Here is a 20,348-nt window from a genome sequence, read left to right on the forward strand (position 1 = left end):
AAATCATGAAATTTATGGCGAAGTGGACTTGAAGATAATTATGTTAAGTGAAATAAGACACTCTCAGAAAGACAAATATTTCATGTTTTCTGTTATGTGTGGAATCTAGGGCTGGAGAGATGGCTCAGCCATTAAAAGCTAGGCTCACAACCAAAATATGTAGAATCTAAGTGAATGTGTGCATGTGCATGTATATATGTGGTATGTTCAGATCAGAAAGTAGAAAGGGAGCAATGATAGAAAGGAAAAGATGTTCACATAAGAGAGAGAGAGAGAGAGAGAGAGAGAGAGAGAGAGAGAGAGAGAGAGAGAGAGAGAGAAGATAATGGAATCTCTGTTGTAATAGTTTCTATATGCTCTGACTAGGGAGTAGTATTAGAAGGTGTGGCCCTGTTGGAGTAGGTGTGTCATTGTGGGTGTTGGCTTTAAGACCCTAGTCCTAGCTGCCTGGAAGTTAATATTCCACTAGCAAATTTCAGATGAAGATGTAGAACCCTCAGCTCCTCCCGCACCATGCCTTCCTGGATGCTGCCATGTTCCTGCCTTGATGATAATGGACTGAACCTCTGAACCTGTAAGCCAGCCTCAATTAAATGTCTTTTATAAGAGTTGCCTTGGGCATGGTGTCTGTTCATAGCAGTAAAACCCTAAGACACCTGTGATGTAAAAATAGAAGACTATCTGGGGCGGGGGGAGAGAAGAAGACCATTAAGAGAGTAGAGAAGAAGAGGGAAGGACAGGCATAAATAAGAACAGTATGCCTTTAATCCCCACACTGGAGGAAAGCAGGGACAGGAGAGATGGTGGGGGCAGAGGAAGATGAATGTCTTGAGTTTGAGGCCAACTTGGTTTATACAGACAGTTCCAGTTTGACCAAGGCTACAAAGAGAAACCCTGTCTTGACACAAAACAAAAAGAACAAAACATAATGACATTTAAGCACAGAAATTTAATTTTAATTAGCACAAGATAATAATTTCTAGGTCAAAGAGTATATTTTTTAAAAGAACTTTATTATAAGGAGCTTACCATGTGTGTTCTTTTGTGATTAGGTTACCTCATTCAGGATGATATTTTCTAGTTCCATCCATTTACCTAAGAGTTTCTCGAATTCATTATTTTTAATAGCTGAGTAATATTCCATTGTGTAAATGTACCACATTTTTTTTGTATCCATTCCTCTGTTGAAGGGCATCTGGGTTCTTTCCAGCTTCTGGCTATTATAAATAAGGCTGCTATGAACATAGTGGAGCATATGTCTTTATTATATGTTGGGGCATTTTCTGGGTATATGCCCAGGAGTGGTATAGCTGGGTCCTCAGGTAGTGCTATGTCCAGTTTTCTGAGGAACCACCAGACTGACTTCCAGAGTGCTTGTACCAGCTTGCAACCCCACCAACAATGAAGGCGTGTTCCTTTTTCTTCACATCCTCGCCAGCATATACTATCACCTGAATTTTTGATCTTAGCCATTCTGACTGGTGTGAGGTGGAATCTCAGGGTTGTTTTGATTTGCATTTCCCTGATGACTAAAGATGTTGAGCATTTCTTAAGGTGCTTCTCGGCCATTTGTGTCTCCTCAGTTGAGAATTCTTTGTTTAGCTCTGTACCCCATTGTTTAATGGGGTTATTTTGTTGTTTGGCATCTAATTTCTTGAGTTCTTTGTATATATTGAATATTAGCCCTCTATTGGATCTAGGATTGGTAATGATCTTTTCCCAATCTGTTGGTTGCCGTTTTGTCTTGTTGACAGTGTCCTTTGCCTTACAGAAGCTTTGCAATTTTATGAGGTCCCATTTGTCAATTCTTGATCTTAGCGCATAAGCCATTGGTGTTCTGTTCAGGAACTTTTCCCCTGTGCCTAGGTATTCGAGGGTCTTCCCCAACTTCTCTTCTATTAGTTTCAGTGTATCTGGCTTTATGTGAAGGTCCTTTATCCACTTGGACTTGAGCTTTGTACAAGGGGATAAGAATGGATTAATTTGCATTCTTCTACATGCTGACCTCCAGTTGAGCCAGCACCACTTGGTGAAAATGCTGTCCTTTTTCCACTGGATGGTTTTAGCTCCCTTGTCAAACATCAAGTGGACCATAGGTGTGCAGGTTCATTTCTGGATCTTCAATTCTATTCCATTGATCTTCTTGTCTGTCTCTGTACCAATACCATGCAGTTTTTATCACTACTGCTCTGTAGTACAGTTTGAGGTCAGGGATGGTGATTCCCCCAGAGGTTCTTTTGTTCTTCAGAATAGTTTTAGCTGTCATGGGTTTTTTGTTATTCCAAATGAATTTGCAAATTGCTTTTACTATCTCTATTAGTTCTATAATCTATAGAATTTGGGTAAATCATGTCCATGATCACAGAAAGAATTCTAAGCAAAGATTTACACAAATTTATTTTACCTTTTCTTCAAAAAAATGCATTTCTGTTTTTAATATATCAGCAGATGTAATCTGATTTCCAATGTTAATAGGAAAGTCATTCTCTGATCAAAGACTGGCCTTGTAATAAAAAGGTCAAAATAGTAATTGTATTTATGGCTTTATTTTAATTTCAGAAATTCAATTAGCAACACACCTTTCCAGAAGATGTTACTTGAGTATAGTTAGTGTTTTCTTGTTCAGAGAGACATTCATACTGTATATGTGATAAGGGAACAGATGCTTGCATTCATTACAAGCAAAGGTGAGCCTAGAGTTCACAGTTGGAAGATTATACATTTCCTGGGACTTACTGTCCCTATAAACCATAACAATTAATACTTCCTCCCACAAAAAAAGAGATGAAAGTCAAAACATATTAGGTTTCTAAATAGCTTGACAAGTTTTTTTCTGTCCATTTGTATTTTACCTTTTAATTTATAATCTTTATTATTAAAATGAACTTGCAAATAAGTAAAAATATAGCACACCAGAATTAACCAGATCCAAAGTCTACATATCTCAGTGGACTGCAGCACAGTTAGAATAGTCTAGCGGAACGGAAGCTGTGAGACTGTAATTAAACTTCTGCTCTCACAGTGTTGAGTGTACTTTATACACTTACCTACTACCAAAACCAAAAATTCTATGACAGTATCTAGAAAGTAGATGCTCCATGACAGAACTAATAAAACGATTAGCTTTGTACAGTATTTCATAGCTTGTGTCTGTTACCTTCAGTTTGTTCTTCCTCATCCTCATGTATTTACATTTTTGCTCTTCTTTCTTTATATTGTGCGGTACCCACATATACATTTGTTTACATATATGCATATATTATTGGCTAGATTCTGCATATGGGAGAGAACACAACGTTTATTTCTTTTGAGACTGTGTAACTTTCCCTAATAATATATATTCTAAGTCCATCAATCTTCCTGCAAAAATTTTAACTTCATTTTTTAGAGCACTGATGTGTGAGTATAGCACAATATAACTAGGGTTATTTTATTGTTACTGTTTACTGCAGTGGGTTTCTATATAGCCTCTTAAATGTCCTTCACCTCCATGCATCTCTCATTACTGTCTCCCTTCTCACCAGATCTTCCCATTCTTGTCTTTCTCCATTCTCCTCCAAAGATCTATTCCACCCACAAAATCTATTCTACTTACCTTCCAGGAGAGATCCATGTATCTGGCCTAGCCCTCTCCTCTATGCTTAGCCTTCCTGGGTTTATGAACCATAGCTTGGTTATCATTTATTTGATAGTGAATTTCTATGTACAAGTGAATACATATCATATTTTTCTTTCTGGATTCGGTATATCTCACTCAATATGATTTTTTCTAGTTCCACCCATTTGCTTACAAATTTCATGATTTTTTTTAAACATCTGAGTAACACTCCATTGTGCAAATGGACCACATTTTTGTTATCCTTCTGTTGAAGGGCATCTAGATTGCTAGATCTTATGAAGACAACAGCGCAAACATGGTTGAGTAAGTGTCATTGTGAAAGGGTCCCTGCAGGTGTCATGGCAGGCAGAGAAACATCCACAAAGAGGTGAGAATGAAAACTTGGTTCAGCATGACTTGTCCTGGATTAAACTTTGGGAGTCTGGTGACAGGTGATTTATTGCCAGTGTATTTAAATGCAGGTCAATTTGGAAAACAGTTTCCTGGTGTAATATAATTCCCAATGTACAAGACACGATTCCATCAAACTTAACTCAGCTGAAAGTGTTTATCAGCTGCAGAGATTTCTAACTCCTACATCTCTCGCGTCATACAACAGCGTTGGATTTTGTCAAAGGCTTTTTCAGCATCTAATAAGATGATTGTGTGATTTCTTTCATTCACTTTGTTTATATGATGGATTATATTATTGATTTCTGTATATTGAAATCTCTGAGATGAAGCCTACTTGATTATGGTGGATGATCCTTTTGAAATGATTTTGAACTTGGTTTGCAAGTATTTTACTAAGTATCTTTGCATCTATGTTTATAAACAAAACTGACCTGTAATTTTCTTTCTTTGTTAAGTCTCTGTATGTTACCACAAAGTATCACAGGGTAACTTGTCAGGAGCCATCTAGAATAAGTTAAGGTAAGCCGGTGGTCTTCCTGGAGGTGGCCCACTGTTTTTGCATAGTCTGTGATGGGTGAGCTCGATGGCAAGGTTCCAAAGAGACTTCATCTCAGGATTGCTTCTTGTAGCTGATATGCCTTTCCTGTCAGTATTAATTAATATAACAATCCCCATGCATTAGCTTACCCTATAATCAAGTTTTATACAGATCAACATAAAGATGAACTTTCATGGATTAATGTTATTTAGTGAATTAATGATTCTATAGAATTCCTGATTTGATTCAAATAATTTCAGGAACAAAGTTTTTAGAGATGGTTTTAGTTGTTCTGCTAGAAAGATGTAATAAAGTTATAAGCAAAAATAAAATGTGCCCACTCATATAGTAAGTAAAGGCTGCATAATAAGAAATACAATGAACTTTCATAATTATACTAAAAAGAGAAATAGGCTTGGGACAAACTTGTGTTCAAGGAAAAATATTTAGGTCAAAGGATAAAGTCACAGGTATGCACTATGATAAGGCAAGGCCATGAAAAAAAAACTGTTGCTTTGAACTTATAATGAGCACATAGAATGAAACACTGCTTTGAATAGTATCAACATTCCTCTGTAACTCCCATTCCATGTAACATTTTATCTCTGAGTTAATCTTTTCAAGAACTTTTTGTCTAAGAAGGTATAAAAAGACCAGAGGAAAAAAATAAAGTTGTTGGTTGGATCGTTTGCTTGGGAATCTCTGTCCCATCCATTCATTTATCTATCCATCCAAATGTATATGCCTGTTTGTCTGTACTATGTATATGCGTAGGTACATGGGTATGAATGTAAGCATGCATAAGTACTTAGGGAGTTGACTGAGACAAACAGTAGGGCCCAGCCAGAGTGTGGGTGCATGAATGTATATGTGTCTGTGCATATTTGCCTGTATAAAGGATCTTAATTCTTTTCTTTTCTTTTCTTTTCTTTTCTTTTCTTTTCTTTTCTTTTCTTTTCTTTTCCTTTCCTTTCTCTCTGGGTCACAAAAAGTTAACCAGCCTGGAAAGAGAAGGGAGTGATAGCAATAAAGTTTTTTACTTAGTTCCTCACTGCTAGGCAATGGGTGTTAGTCACCCAAGCCAGTGATTTTTAACCACAGAATAAGGAAGAAAGTTTTTAGGATTTTTTAGAAGTTATCAGCAATCATTCAGTATAGTTAAAGAGCTAGCAGGCCAGAGACCATCAGTTTTTAAAGCTACCTCTATGTTCAACTCTACATCCTGCTTCAAACCATTCCAGGCCAGCTGGCTCCTGGCAGTAACTGTGGCCTCATAGAAAAAATTGGGCAATGTTTCTTCTGTTTCTATTTTGTGGAGTTATTTGAGGAGTATTGACATTAACTCTTTTTTGAAAGTCTGATAGAATTCTGTGCTAAAGTCTTTAGGTGCTGGGCCAAACTTGGAGATCTTAAAGACGGCTTTTATTCCACTAGGGTTACAGGTCTGTTTAAATTCTTGATCTGCTCTTGATTTAACTCTGGCAAGTGCTATCTATCAAGAAAATTACACATTTTTTAGATTTCATTTAGATTTTTGGTGGAGTATAGGTTTTTGAAATATGTCTTTATGATTCTCTGGATTTCCTTGTATCTACTGTTATGTTCCCTGTTTTGTTTCTCATTTTGTTAATGTGGATATTCTCTGCCTTTTAGTTAATTTGGATAAGGTTTTTTAATCTTACTGTTTTTCTCAAAGAACCAACTCTTTGTTTCATTGACTTTTTGTATTATTCTCGTTATCTCTATGTTATTGATTTCAGCCCTGAGTTTGATTATTTCTTGCTGTCTATTCCTCTTGTGTGTGATTTCTTTTTTCTTCTAGAGACTTCAGGTATGCAATTAAGTTGCTAATATGAGCAAATGAGTGGTGGTGCAGCAGCTTAGGCACCAGCCTCCAGAGGACAACCCAATGCCATTTGCTCTCTCTCTCTCTCTCCTGGTTCGAATCCCGCTTTCCCCATGTTACTCTGCCCGAGTCTCATGGGGAAAAAAATGTTGCTAGTATGAGATCTCTCCAGTTGTTTATATAGCACTTAGTGCTATGAACTTTCCTCTTAGCTTAGAGAAAATTCTGAGAGGCATTTGGAGAAAATACTTGGAGGTACTGAGAAAAGGGTATATTGTGTGTGTGTGTGTGTGTGTGTGTGTGTGTGTGTGTGTGTGTGTGTGTGTGTATGGGTGGAATGTTCTGTAAATATCTGTCCCATTTGATTTATAATGCCTGTTTGTGCCAACATTTCTCTGTTTAGTTTTTATCTATTGATGAGAGTTGGGTATTAAAGTCTACCAATATCAGGGTGTGAATGTCCACATGTGGTTTAAGCTTTAGTAATCTTTCTTTTACAAATGTAGCTGCCCTTGTGCTTAAGGCATAAATGATAAGAATTGAAATGTCAGTCTGGTTGATTTTTTTTTTTCATTTGATGAATATGAAGTGTTCTTTCCTATCTCTTCTGGTTAGGTTTGATTTGAAGTCTATTTTGTTAGATAGTGGCTTTTTTCTTAGGTTCATTTGTTTAGAATATACTTTTCCAACCATTTACCCTAAAGTAGTATTTGTCTTTGATGTTGAGGTATGTTTTTGGATGCAACAGAAGGATGAGGTTATGTGTTTACATCCATTCTGTTATTCTATGTCTTTTTATTGGGGAATTGAAGCCATTGAGACTTGGAATTACAAATGACAAATGATTGTTAATATCTGTTATTGTATTAGTGGTGATGTGTGTGTGTGTGTGTGTGTGTGTGTCTTCCTTTGACTTGGGACATCTGAGAATATTTCCTGTGTTTTTAATTGATGGAATTAATCTCCTTAGGTTGGAGCTTTCCATTTAACACCCTCTGTAGGACTAGATTTATAGATAAATATGGCTTAAGTTTCATTTTTTATGGAATATCTTATTTTCTCCATTTATGGTGATTGAAAATTTTACTTCATATAGTAGTCTGGGCTCCCATCTGTGGTCTCTTAGAGTCTGCAACACATCTGTCAACACCCTTCTGGATTTTAGAGTCTTTCCTTCTTAAAGACTTCTATCATCTTCATATATTTGGTTTTAAGATCTTTTTCTTGCGTTTCAGCTATGTTGGAGTATTCAGGCCCTGCTTTGGTTGGACTCTGGGAGAGAAATATTGCCCTAGCTATTATTGACTATGTTCTTACACTGGTGTCTAGGCAGCTAAGTTTAAGTTATAGATCTAGTTGCTGATTTCTGAATTTGAGTTTGTTGTGTAGGAGTTTTTTCCCTTGGTTTCCATTTCTGATCTGGATTTTCAGAGAGTGTGATGGCCTTTTTCCTGGCCATTGATGTGTTCAAAGAGAGTACCTGCTGGAGTTGGAGACTGGAATTCTGGGATGAGTTGAGGAATTAAGGTTGGAGAAGGTGTTTGAGATCCAGGGTGGATGGGATCAGAAAATAAAGGGAGTCTGGAGCAGGTTTTCTGCTCCAGATCTGGAGGTGAGAGGGGGACTGGATCTGGAGGAGTGGAAGTAGACCCACCATCGGTCAGCCTACTTGTCTTCCTGGCAGGAGCAAGCTGTGGATTAGCAGAGCGTTCAGGCCAATTTCTTTGATAAACACATGCGAAAATTCTCAACAAAACATTTGTAAATAGAATTCAAAACATATCTAGAAGATTGCACATTATGACCAAGTGGGCTTCATCCCAGAAAGGCAAGAAATACATGTAAGTCAACAAATGTAATACACCATGTAAACAACCCTAAGGACAAAATCTACACAACTATTTCAATTGCTTCTAACGGGGCATTTGGCAAAGTTCTGCATGCTTCTGTGATAAAAGTTCTGGGAACAGCAGAAATAGATGGAACATACCTCAAATAATAAAGGCCACAAACCTGCAGCCATCATTATATTAAATGGAGACAAATTAAGAACATTTTCTCTAAGATCAGAAATGATACAAAGATGCTCATCCATTCTCCCCTGTCTTGTTTGATATGGTGCTCAAAGTCTTAGCTACAGCAATCAGATAAGCGAAATACATAAAGGGACAATAATAGTAAGGAAGGGACCTAAAAATATCACTATTTACAGAGACATGATTCCTTACTGAGGAAACCCTATTGAGTCTACTAGAAAAGGTTTGGACCTTATAACAAACACAGTAAGGTTCTTGCAAGATACAGAATCAGTATATATTTAAAACAAAACAAAACAAAATGACCCTTCATATATACTAATAGGCAACTCTCTGAAAAAAATTAGAAAAATATTCCATTAAAATTTATATTTTGAGGGAAAGTTGGCTTGTTTTTATTTTTTTAATTCTAACAGAAAGATGGTGTAAGATCTGTTACTCTAATTTGTCTTACAGGATTCTCGGGTTCTGTCTAATGTGGGCTCCATGGGAATTCTGGGTTTAAATCCTGCCTTGACAACAAAACTGAAAATCACACCCATTTTAAAAATTAAAACAATCTAAAACAAATGAAGTAATTAAAGTACTGTATGTGCCTATTCTTAGGCCTTTCCTATTTTGCCAAGCAGAATAAAACCCAAGATTTCCATGGGGCCCACATTGACAGAATTTGAGTATCCTGTGAGGCATATTAAAGCAATATATCTTATACCATTTTCAACACAGTTGATTCACGCTTCTATCTATTCCTACTTATAAGCAGGCAGCTAGTCAAAGCACTGAGTTCCAATGCAATTACAATGGGCAGGAAAAATCCTGACACATCCCCCCTAGACCAAATACTACCATTCTGCTAAAGAAACAAAGCAATATGGAACATAGCGAAAGGACTCTAGATGATCTTCTACCACCCATAGATCGATACCTAAGACAGCCATCGTCAAAGAAATTTCTTCTTCAGTAAGATGAGAACTAACACAGAGACCCTCAACTAGGTAATATACAGAGTGAGAGACCTTGCACACTTAGTCCTAAATGGGATTTCTTCACTGAACCTCTCAACTCAGGGTCAGAAAATTATATGGAAGAAGTAGAAAGACTGTAAGAGCCAGAGGGAATGGAAGACACTGAGGAAACAGTATCTTCCAGATACAATAGGAATGACATACATATTAACTCACAGATACTATGTCAGCATGCACAGGGCCTGCACAGGTTCAATTCAGACAGGGTCCCAGCACTGAAAGAGAAGTAGACACAGCTCCCATCCCTAACCAAGAAGCTATCTCCAATTGACAACCACTTGCAAAGGAAAAAGGAGTTGTTCTCCATTGGAGAAAACTTACTGGATGCATTATCTACATGTAAGTGTAGGCCCTGTGCCCAGCATTAAAAGGCAAAAAAAAACAAAAAAAACAAAAAAAACAAAAAACCCAGCAGTGTGTTAGAATTAGTCCAAAAGCTTGAAATAGCCAAGATTCAACTCACAGACCACGTGAAGCTTATGAAGAAAGAAGATCAAGTGTGGATGCCTCAGTCCTACTTACAAGGAGTAACAAAATACTCAAGGGAGCAAATATGGAGACAAAGTGTGGGACAGAAACTGAAGGAGGGGCTTTCTGGAGACCATTCCACCTGGGTATCCATCCCATGTGCAGTCACCAAAGGTGGACACTGATGTGGATGTCAGGAAAAGCATGCTGACAAGAGCCTGATATAGCTGTCTCCTTAGAGGTCTGCCAAAGTCTGACATATTCAGATGCAGATGCTCACAGCTAACCATTGATCTGATTAAGGGGTTCCCAATGGAGAAGTTAGAGAGAAGACTGAAGGAGCTGAAAGGGTTTGCAGCCCCATCAGGAGAGCAACAACACCAACCAACCAGAGCTCCCAGGGTCTAAACCACCAGCCTGGGAGCACATAGGGCAGGGCGGGACCCATGACTCCATCTGTACATGTAGGGGAGGATGGCCTTGTTGGGCATAGGTGGGAGAGGAGATCCTTGGTCCTATGAAGGCTGGACACCGAGTGGGGGGCGGAATTAGAGGGTGGGGAGGTGGGAGTGGAGGGGTAGGTGGGGGCACATCCTCATAGAAGCAGGCGAAGGGGGGGGATGGGATAGGAGGTTCCTGGGTGGTATGGGGAATGGAGTAAGGGGATAAAATCTAAAATGTAAATATAATATCCAATAAAACAATAGAATTTTCTCCCATATTGCTTTGATTGAGCATTTTGTTTTGTTTTTGTTTTCATGGCCTTTTGCTTGTATTTTATGGTTTCCAATTTTGTGTTTTTGTGGAATGTATGTGTGTGTGTGTGTGTGTGTGTATTTCTTGTGCATGAAAGGGTTATAGGATTGTTTGTTGTTGTTTTGTTTTGCTTGCTTGATGCCTGTTTGAGAGAGGGGGCCAAGAAATTGGGTGGAAGGAAAGGTGGGGAGGATTTGGGAGGTGTTGGAGGAAGGAATCAGGATTTATTTTATGGCATTTCTTTTTTAATTTAAAATATTTCCTCCCAAGATTAAGTATTTAAGAAAATATCTAACTAAAGAAGTGAAAGACTTTTACAACAAAAATTTCAAGATATTGAAAAAGGAAATCACAGCAGATATTAAATGATAGAAAACTATTTCATGCTCTGGGTAGGTAGAATTAATATTATAAAAATGTCTATACTACGCAAACCAATGTTAAACATATTCATACTCAAAACTTCCATGCCACATTTCACATGTATAGAACAAACAATACAAGAATTCATATGGAACCACAAACACACACAGACACCACACAAATTGCCAAAGCTATCCTAGGGAATGAAAACAGTGTTGAGATATTATACTGCCTGACCTCAAATAATACTACATAGAGTTATAGTAATTAAGACAGCTTGGTTCTGATATTAAAAATGGACCAATACACAACTGCAATAGAAAAGAGAACCTAGACATAAAATGGCAAAGCTATGCCCATTTAACTTTTGACAAATGAGGTCTGGTGGTTTGAATGAGGATGGCCCAAGAGCTCAGATGTCTGAATACTTGGTCTGCAGTTAGTGGAACTGTTTGGGACAGATTACAAGGTGTGGCATTGTTATGGAAAGCATGTCACTAGGCGTGGGCTTTGAGGTTTCAAAAGCCCACACCAGGCCCCCCTGGACCTACCCCCCTCCCCGACCATGGATCATGATGTGACTCTTAGCTACTGCTCCAGTACCATGTGTGCCACCATGATGCCCCCTAAAATAATAATAATGGCCTAACTCTCTGAAACTGTAAGCAAGCCAATTAAATACATTTTTTAAATAAGGGATGTGTTGGCCATGGTGTTTCTTGATAACAGTAAAACAGTGAAGATATCAGCAAGTGGATGTCACATTAGGTAAAGGGTCCTCTTTCTCAGGGTCAGAAAAGGGACTTCTGCTAAAACGGTGTTACTCAACAGAGAAGTAAGTCTGAATGAATGAAAAGCAGGAACAACCAAAGAAGTAGTCCACAAAGAGGGAATGTTGGCCCCAATGACGCTATGCACACACACTCATTGAACTTATTTGTCTGAGGGCTAACAGCAATTAGACATATGCACAGGTGACTGGGAATCATGACACTGTTAAGAACAAGGAAATAAAAAAGATTTCATGTTCTTCAATGAAACTCAGCTGGATTAAGATATACTTTTTGTGTCAAAAACTAATGTGAGAAAATTTAGATGTGATGAAGATCAGACTTTAATTATCTCACTTTCTCCATTTCTTGCCTTTGTGATACAAGTCAGAGTTTGTCACCTTTAACATTACTGATGGCTTGGTTGCATGACCTTGGCTGTATGCCTCAGGAGGATGCGCAGAAGCAGCCATAGTCCCTGCACACTAAATGCCAATAGTGCCTCCCAGTGTTGACAATGAAAATTGTCTTCAGACATTACTCAATGTCCTCTGCAGTTTACAACCACTGGTCTATGTAGAAATTATTTTATAGCACCCATTTCAAGGTGGTTGTTTCTCCTTTTCCTTCCATCCCACTTCTCTCTTTTGTTTTGAGACAACATCTCAGTCTACAACCCTGTCTAGTCTACAGTTCAATAAGTAGACCTTGCCTTGACCTTGTGAAGGTGCCTTGACCTGCATCTGCAGGCAAGTGCTAGGATTATAGTTGTATAGGATTACAGCTAAGGCACTCAGCTGAAATCCCCATTTTTAAAATTATGAATACAAATACTTTTCATGACATCCAGAAAGATATACATATGTGCCATGTGTCCCTCACATCTTAAGTGACTTCAAAGGATTAATAACATAATTTGTACCTGTCAGAAGAATATCAGAGCAATTATTGCTTTGTCAACACTATGCATTGAGAAGGATTTTATCATCAGTGACAAGACATATCATTCCTGTTGGTCTAATATTATGGACTGTTCCAAATGGAAATTTGAAACTGCCATCTTAGTGACCACTCACACACCTCCACACTTCTCTCTCCTCAGATCTACATCTCTGTCAATTCAAATATAATTCCTCTTTGTGCCACTGAGCCACTCCACAGTGACATTTTATATTAATTCTGCCTGTTTACAATACTTTTAACCACTGAAACAACATTCACTCCCACTTGTTAAAATCTTCTGTTATATAACAATCTTATACTTCATGACAGCCAGCAGTCCCTTTCTGCACATTCTTCACTTCAGGGTTGGTTTTTGGGTTCTTCGTTTTGCCATGATAGTAACTTGGCACATAGCCATCCACTCAGATCTACCGTGGCAGAGGAGATGGTTCTGATAATTTTCCCAGGGCACACACTATCCAAAGCCAAACCTTAGATACCTTCCTCTTATGACATAGTCAGTCCCTTTTGCTCTTCTCTTTACTTCAGGTGGATCTTGTAAAGCAAAGGCCAGCAAACTCAAGCAGCTGAGTCTGACTGAAGATGATGTACTTTATACTTTTGAATAAAATTTTTAAAAAAATTATATTGCATGTGTAGCCATCCAGTGGCCACAGACGAACTGGGTTCACCTGAAAGAAGGGCTGGAAATAAAAAAGAGATGGAGAAACATGGATAACATGCATTTCTATATGCGAAAGCTATCAGTAAGCTTACCACACACCTGCCACCATGTATGTTTGCATTCTGAGGTACACAAAGGACTGCTGACAGTGGCTGGCCCGGACTCCAGCTGAGAGCAGGACCAACACCTCCCAAGAGGTCTCATAAGTACTTGCTCAGGCCCAGGGACATTATCCTTCTGTATCTTTACGATGCTAAATTTTTAAATTTATTAATTGTATTTAAATTTACATTTATTTATAGATTTATTGAATTCACTTATTAAATTTTTTTCCTTAGATTTAACTCACTTTCTACAAATATATTTGAAGAAGTTGAAAACAATCAAAAATGGACAGAAAACCAGTTTATCAAGTACAGAAAAGACCACCTGAGCCACATGAATGAATGTCTGAAGGTCGTGCAGGAAAAGCTGGTAAGGCACTATCATTTCATGAGGTTAACAGTAGTGCATGGTGGCTGCCCCCAGTCTTGACAATAATCTCTGTTGAGTGGGAGAGTGCTTGTATTGTAATACCTCTGCAGGAGTCCAGTGCCTGCCTCTGGTTCAGGAATCTCCTCTCCAGATGTGGGAACCTACATTTCCTAAAATATGCTCTCCTTGTTCCAAAATAATTTGAAGAAATTTTCCTTTTCAAGAAGAGGAGGAGGAGGAAGAGGAGGAAGAAGAGAGGCAGCAGCAGTAGCTTCAGCAGCAACAACAAAGCACTCTCAGCCCAAACCGAAGCATCTTTTTTGGGGTCCTCTGTTAGGAATCTGGGGCTCTAGACAAGTTTCATAGGTGACACTTGACCTCATGGCAGTTTGAAAGCTTCTGGAAGACAAGAAATCTGCCCTATTTGAGATGTATTACTAGATGCGAAGTTATTTGTCATTGTTGTTTTGTTTTGTTTTGTTTTGTTTTGAGATAGGATTTTACTATGTAGCTCTGGTTGTAGAACTTGCTATGTAGCTCAGGCAGCCTGGAGTTCCCAGAGATCTGCCTGTTTCTCTCTACCTCCTGAATGCTCAGATTAAAGGTGTGTGCCACCATGCCTGGCATAGATCCAAAGTTTTAAGAACTCTTTTCTTGATCATACCATGTGAAGCAAGTCTCAGTCTTCAGAGTGAGGCTGACATGGCATATGAGAAACACACCTATGTGTGGGCTTCTTTCTCTCATTGCTGCTGGAACCCCAAGTTCTCCAAGAAGGGTCATGGTCATAATGGTAGCCTGTGGCTGCCTGCCATGCAAATTGTACAAATAAGATGTCTTGAGAACTTCATTGAGTGGGACTGCCAGCAACACAGTAAACAATGTCTCTAGCCCATACCTGAGTCTACATATAACTGAACAAGGTAGAGGCCAAAAGCTGGACAGAAACAACTGCTGTGGCCATCAAAGCCTGTATAGTTACATTCATGGCTGTCAAGTGAGCTTGCAAGTTCTTCAACTCCCAAAGTACTCAAAGCCCTCTACCACTTATAAGCAGTAGTGGGTGAGCCTGGGTCATCATGAGAGGAAGAGAGAGACAGAATCCACCATTCCTAAAGCAAGCAGCAGGAAATAGAATCACAGGAGACATGGCATTTGGGCCCAGTCCCTCCTCCCTGATTCTCTGTGGAAAGCCTTAGGTCTAAGGCTGTCGCTGCACCCCCACTCACACCCTAGAATCACTTGGGAGCATTTCTACTGTATTAATTCTTGAGTTCCATCATACACCAATTAAATCAGAACTCCTAGAGGAGGGATATGACCTAGGGGATTAAAAAAAAAAAAAAACCAAAAAACGAAATAAAACAAAACAAAAAAACCCAGCCTGGAGTAAAAAGTCACCATTTTCATTGATTGGGGTCCACATGGAGATTTGAGGTTCTATAGAGTGAAGATTAGTTACAACGCTTAGGAGCACATCCAAGGAGATTAGAGAACGTGCTGCCTGTTATCTTCCTTGGTGATATTTCTTTAAACATCAGACTAAAATTCCAAGCCTTCCAGGTATGTCAGCAATAGCAGCCCCTCTACATAATGTGTAGTGTTACAAAAGAAACGACAAAGTCAAACTAAGCAATTGACTCTCACACTTAGCAGCACAGTTAGAGACACACAATGTTCATGTTCCCCAGGAGAAAAACAGTCCTTTCTTTAAACTGAAGCATAACTCCATTCTGCTGCTCTGGTTTGGAGTGTTATCACATGATATCTCTCTCTCTCTCTCTCTCTCTCTCTCTCTCTCTCTCTCTCTCTCTCTCGTTTTTAAATTTATTTTAAGGAAAAGTCCGAGAATAAGATGGAAGAAAAAATGCTTCAACTTTCAAGCAAGTTGGAGAATTTTATTAATTCCCAGAAACAGGAGGCAGAAGTAAACAAAGCAAAGGCCATAGAAAATAAAGTGTTCAAGAAAATGAGCCAAATAGAGAAGCGGATCTGGGGGGAACTAGAGAAAATGCAAAACGACTATCAATCAGGTGAGCAAAGAACACATGGCCTTCCCTTTCTTTCTCTCCCTCCCTTCCCCTCTCCTTCTGTTTTCAAGTGTCTATTTTCAGCGGGTCTGGTCGTTAGTGACATCATCATGCATTTAACCTGGCTTCCCTAAACATCTTATAGGAGGTTCGCATAATACTGAAGGTAGTTTTGTCAGTAGATGGTCTTCGTTTCCACCTGCCTGTGTCTCATGCCTGCCATTGCGGTGAGATGCTTTACTTACTATGATTTGGGGATCATAAATCTGCAAGATGGCAAGTTCTTGGGCTCACAAAGACCTGGCTTGCAGCTCCATTATGAACTTGAGAGACTAAGTCAAATGGCCTTCTCATTGAATTGCAGGTAGTGGTGCTAGACAGATGTCAGCCTGGCAACTTGACCTTTAGAAGTGAGGAAGAGATGAATTAGCAGAGTCCTTGTAATGACTGCTTTTCTTCTTAGGAGGCTAAAGGTGGCAGTGTCCAGCTGAGCTGACTTCAAAGAGGATTGATTTGAAAGGCTCATCTTACTCAAAGAGAAGGAAAAGGAATGGGGCTGTGGAGCAGCCATCTGTCTTGAGTCAGAATTCTGAAGAATGCAAGGCTCCTTTATTAGAGAAAGCTCTAGTCTGTGTTGTGTTCTCCAGGGTTTAGAAAAATATATGTAGATTCCACAAAATTGGTCCCACAGCGATGCACTGGAGGTACCTCCTTCCACCCAGTGTTCTTGGTACATAAGTGAATGTGCTGCCTAAAGAAAGTAACCCTCACAGCCCCACCTCCTACAGCCATAGCCCCACCTCCTACAGCCATAGCCCCACCTCCTACAGCCAGAGTCCCACCTCCTACAGCCATAGCCCCACCTCCTACAGCCATAGCCCCACCTCCTACAGCCATAGCCCCACCTCTTACAGCCATAGTCCCACCTCCTACAGCCATAGTCCTACTTCCTACAGCCATAGTCCCACCTCCTACAGCCATAACCACACCTCCTACAGCCAAGTTAAAATAGTGAACTTTGTGACAGAAATCATATCACAGACTCAAATAACTCCTCCAACAAGGAACCTTCTTCCGATTTCATTTCAGTACCTGTTTCCTATTTAACTATGTTCATTGTTGCTTAGGATGAGTTGAAGAGAATTTTTCAGCCTTAGTTTTTATTTTACTAAGGGCGGGGGGGGGGGTAGCAAAGAGAGACTACAAATGAGTACTCCTTTACGCTTTGAATAAAAAGATGTTAATAAACAACTATGTGGAAGACCTTGGAATGTAGGCTCTGAGCTTGTGGCCTGACAGACCTGTGGTCATGAGGTACGACGAGACATGAGAACAGATAGGAAGCTCCAAGAGAGACGAGGGCAACAGGCAGTCACTCTTTAGCTCCTCCAAGCTGCTTACTTGTTAAAGGAGTAACAAGAATTTTTTTGAAGCCCACGAATCTTTTCTCAAAGCCTACAGAGAGAAGAAAATATTTTAAACTTCCTCTGAAAGAATTATTTTGCTAGCCAGTATTTTTAAAGAGAGAGGAAAGAAAAGTTTTCAATATAAAGCCAGATCCAGCTAAGCTACTATGAGCTAATTCATCTGTGTATTTTAGATTTGTCTTAATGGAATTTAATGGTCTTTGAATTAAAGGTTGATCAATTACGGATGTACTGGTGAAGAGCACATTAGGGGGGCGGGGAGAGCCAGTGCATTGTTCTAGTACACGTGTTCTCCTTTCTCTTCTAGGATTTAAATCGATCCATGACTCCCTCAATTCTCTCCAGCAAATACAGAAAACAAAAATGGATTTAGAGAAACATAAAGTACAGAAAGACCTAAAGAAATTACAGCGTAAAATAGTGGAACTCCAAGAAGTGTAACTTTGAAGGCACTTTCTTTTCCAGCAGCTGGTGCAACGGTTTGTTGGGAAAAGTTTTGAAGAAGAAAATTAATATCTTTAGGATACTACTTCTGGTGTTTCCTATCACCTCTAAAGGAAATCGACATTTCAGGAGAGAAAACACACAATAAATCAAAAAGCTTCATGATGCCTTTATTTTCTTAATGAAAAATTAAGAAATTTGTTTTCATGCCTGCTTTGTTATATTTTTATTTGCCCACAAGTAAAAAAAGCATAATCTGTATCATGTACCTGATAAATAAAATAAGTTCGGGTATATAGCAGACCCACTAGATGACTGATTATGTTTGGAAATAACAACCACTATGTGGTTACAATTCATTACTAACATGAATTTTGTCCGTTATTATAAAGCATATCTCATTTTTAAAAAATCTCATTTAGCATTAGCATTTGAGATCAAAATAGCTTATAGATTCATGAAATATTTCATAAACTCTAAGGGCAACATTTGTGGGACATATACATCAGACGGATAATTTATACTTTCTGACCCAGAAAATCTCTTTTCTAACAAATACCTATGTCTATAGTAAGTCTTACTTATGCATATTTAAGATGTATTGGCATTATACTCAATATGTGTCAAAATTGTACTAACCCCTGCAAAATAAAATTATATACTAGCTTTCACTGAAAGAACCCACAATATTTGGCCTAGATTGCTTATCAGATATAACTCAAAAATATTGGTTTCCTATAAAACTAAACACACAGCTTAAATATAGAGCTGTTATAGTTTCATTCTGTTCATGTGATAAGACACCCTAACAAAAAGCAACTTTAAGGGAGAAAGGATTTATTTGGCTTACAATTCACTGAAGAGAAATCAAGCAGCAGGACTTTGAAGCAGCTTGTCCTATCACATCCATAGTTAGGAACAGAGAGAAATAAATGAATAAATATTTCTCATGCTTACTTGTGTTCAGCTGTCCACTCTTCTACAGTTCATGACCTGCCTAAGGAATGTTATCACCCATAGTGGGCATGGTCTTCCCAGATCCATTAATTTAAAACATCTCCATACAAATACATCCACATGCCATCTAAACTACAGATAATTTCTCACTGAGTTGCTCTTCCCAGATAAGTCCTGGTTGTGTCAAGTTGACACTTGAAGCTAATCATTATGGGAACTATTAGCATAAGGCATTCTTACTTGATGGTACACTGTTTGTGTTGGAATGAGGACTAATTTCTACCCACAGGTTTTATAAACCTGACAAGTGAACCCATTACCAGATTTAGGAACATCCTTTGTTTTGTAGATTTCTAAAAATAAGTAAAAATTTCTCCAAAATAAAGCAATTTTAACACCCAAATATTTCCCCTACACCCACCTTGCTAATTTTTTAATCATGTAAAATATCTCTATTTACTCTTATTAGTGTATACATGGCACACCATTAGCTCTGTAACTGGAGGGAATTTCACAGTAGATTTAAGAGTTCGAAATAGAAAAGTGTGTAATCAAATTTCATGCTGAGGATCAAGAGCTGATACTCCAAGTCATCACAAATGTTTGTAAATCAGCAAGAAAATAATATATTCAAAATTTTATTTTCAAAATGGTCACAGGATATGACTAGGTAAGTGACAGAAAATTATAATAACAATGGAAGGATGAACAAATGGCCAACTTCGCTCTCAAAAAATCAAGGAAACTCAGATACCATCTTTAGGTTGGCAGACAGTGAGTTAGTTGATAATACTTCATGAACATGTGCAAGAAAGGAAGTAAAGCTCTCGTTGAGCACTGGTGAGCCTATAAACTGGTATCATGAATTAGACAGCAATTTGAAACCATCTACTAAATATTCCCCTCTTTTACCTTAATTTCGTTACTCTCTATCATGTTCTGACCCTACATAATTACAACTCCAAACCTGTTGTATAATACACAAAAAGCTCCTCAAAGCCTTGTAAAGACACATCCAAGACTTATACTCACGAGGGATTCTAAAGCTGAAGAAACTTTGATGGTTACACAACAATTTAACCTCTGTTCAGGGGACCCTGGAGGACTGGACTTGCATTATCCCATTTAAGTTCACTCAAAAGTTTTGTCAGCATGAATGAGCTTCCCTTTTGAGAGAAGGTCAAGGCAGAGGCATGGCACTTATTCCATCTCAAATGCTTTTGCTTAATGATTTAGGAAATGTGGAGCTCCTCTCCCCACAGACACAGGCTAATGCTGGAGCACTGGAACTCTGGGATCACATGCAGAATATACGATGAAGTAGCTCATGTGCTTTATGTATACTCACACCATTTACACAGTCGCAGACAGTGTAAGTCCTGCTGCCTCCCAGCATTTGCTTTCCCTGTATTAGAACCTGTTCTTGGAAAATATTCTGGAAATCTTTTGACATTAGTTGTAGCAGTGACATGTTGGACATAGGATCAAAGCACGGGGTGAGAAAACTTTGACTACATCAAATAAAAGGTTTCCACATAGCAAGACAACAAAACGGAGGGACAGTATAAGGGAAGG

The 20,348-nt window shown here is 38.6% G+C and overlaps 1 protein-coding gene across 1 annotated transcript in view; it reads left to right on the forward strand.

The window, feature by feature from the left end:
• Nucleotides 1-17,940, forward strand: part of LOC117701425 (protein FAM81B-like) — a gene marked incomplete at its 5' end in the record, with an annotated part of 29,588 nt that extends 11,648 nt beyond the window's left edge. Inside the window, 3 exons of the mRNA XM_076706246.1 lie at nt 13,780-13,915; nt 15,753-15,948; nt 17,680-17,940. Of these exons, the coding sequence (XP_076562361.1) occupies nt 13,780-13,915; nt 15,753-15,948; nt 17,680-17,813 (466 nt within the window). The remainder of the gene's footprint in view (nt 1-13,779; nt 13,916-15,752; nt 15,949-17,679) is intronic.
• Between the last annotated feature and the right edge of the window lie 2,408 nt (nt 17,941-20,348).

The sequence above is a fragment of the Arvicanthis niloticus genome, unplaced genomic scaffold (genome assembly GCF_011762505.2).
Source record: "Arvicanthis niloticus isolate mArvNil1 unplaced genomic scaffold, mArvNil1.pat.X pat_scaffold_1063_arrow_ctg1, whole genome shotgun sequence".
In the NCBI taxonomy this organism is placed as follows: domain Eukaryota; kingdom Metazoa; phylum Chordata; class Mammalia; order Rodentia; family Muridae; genus Arvicanthis; species Arvicanthis niloticus.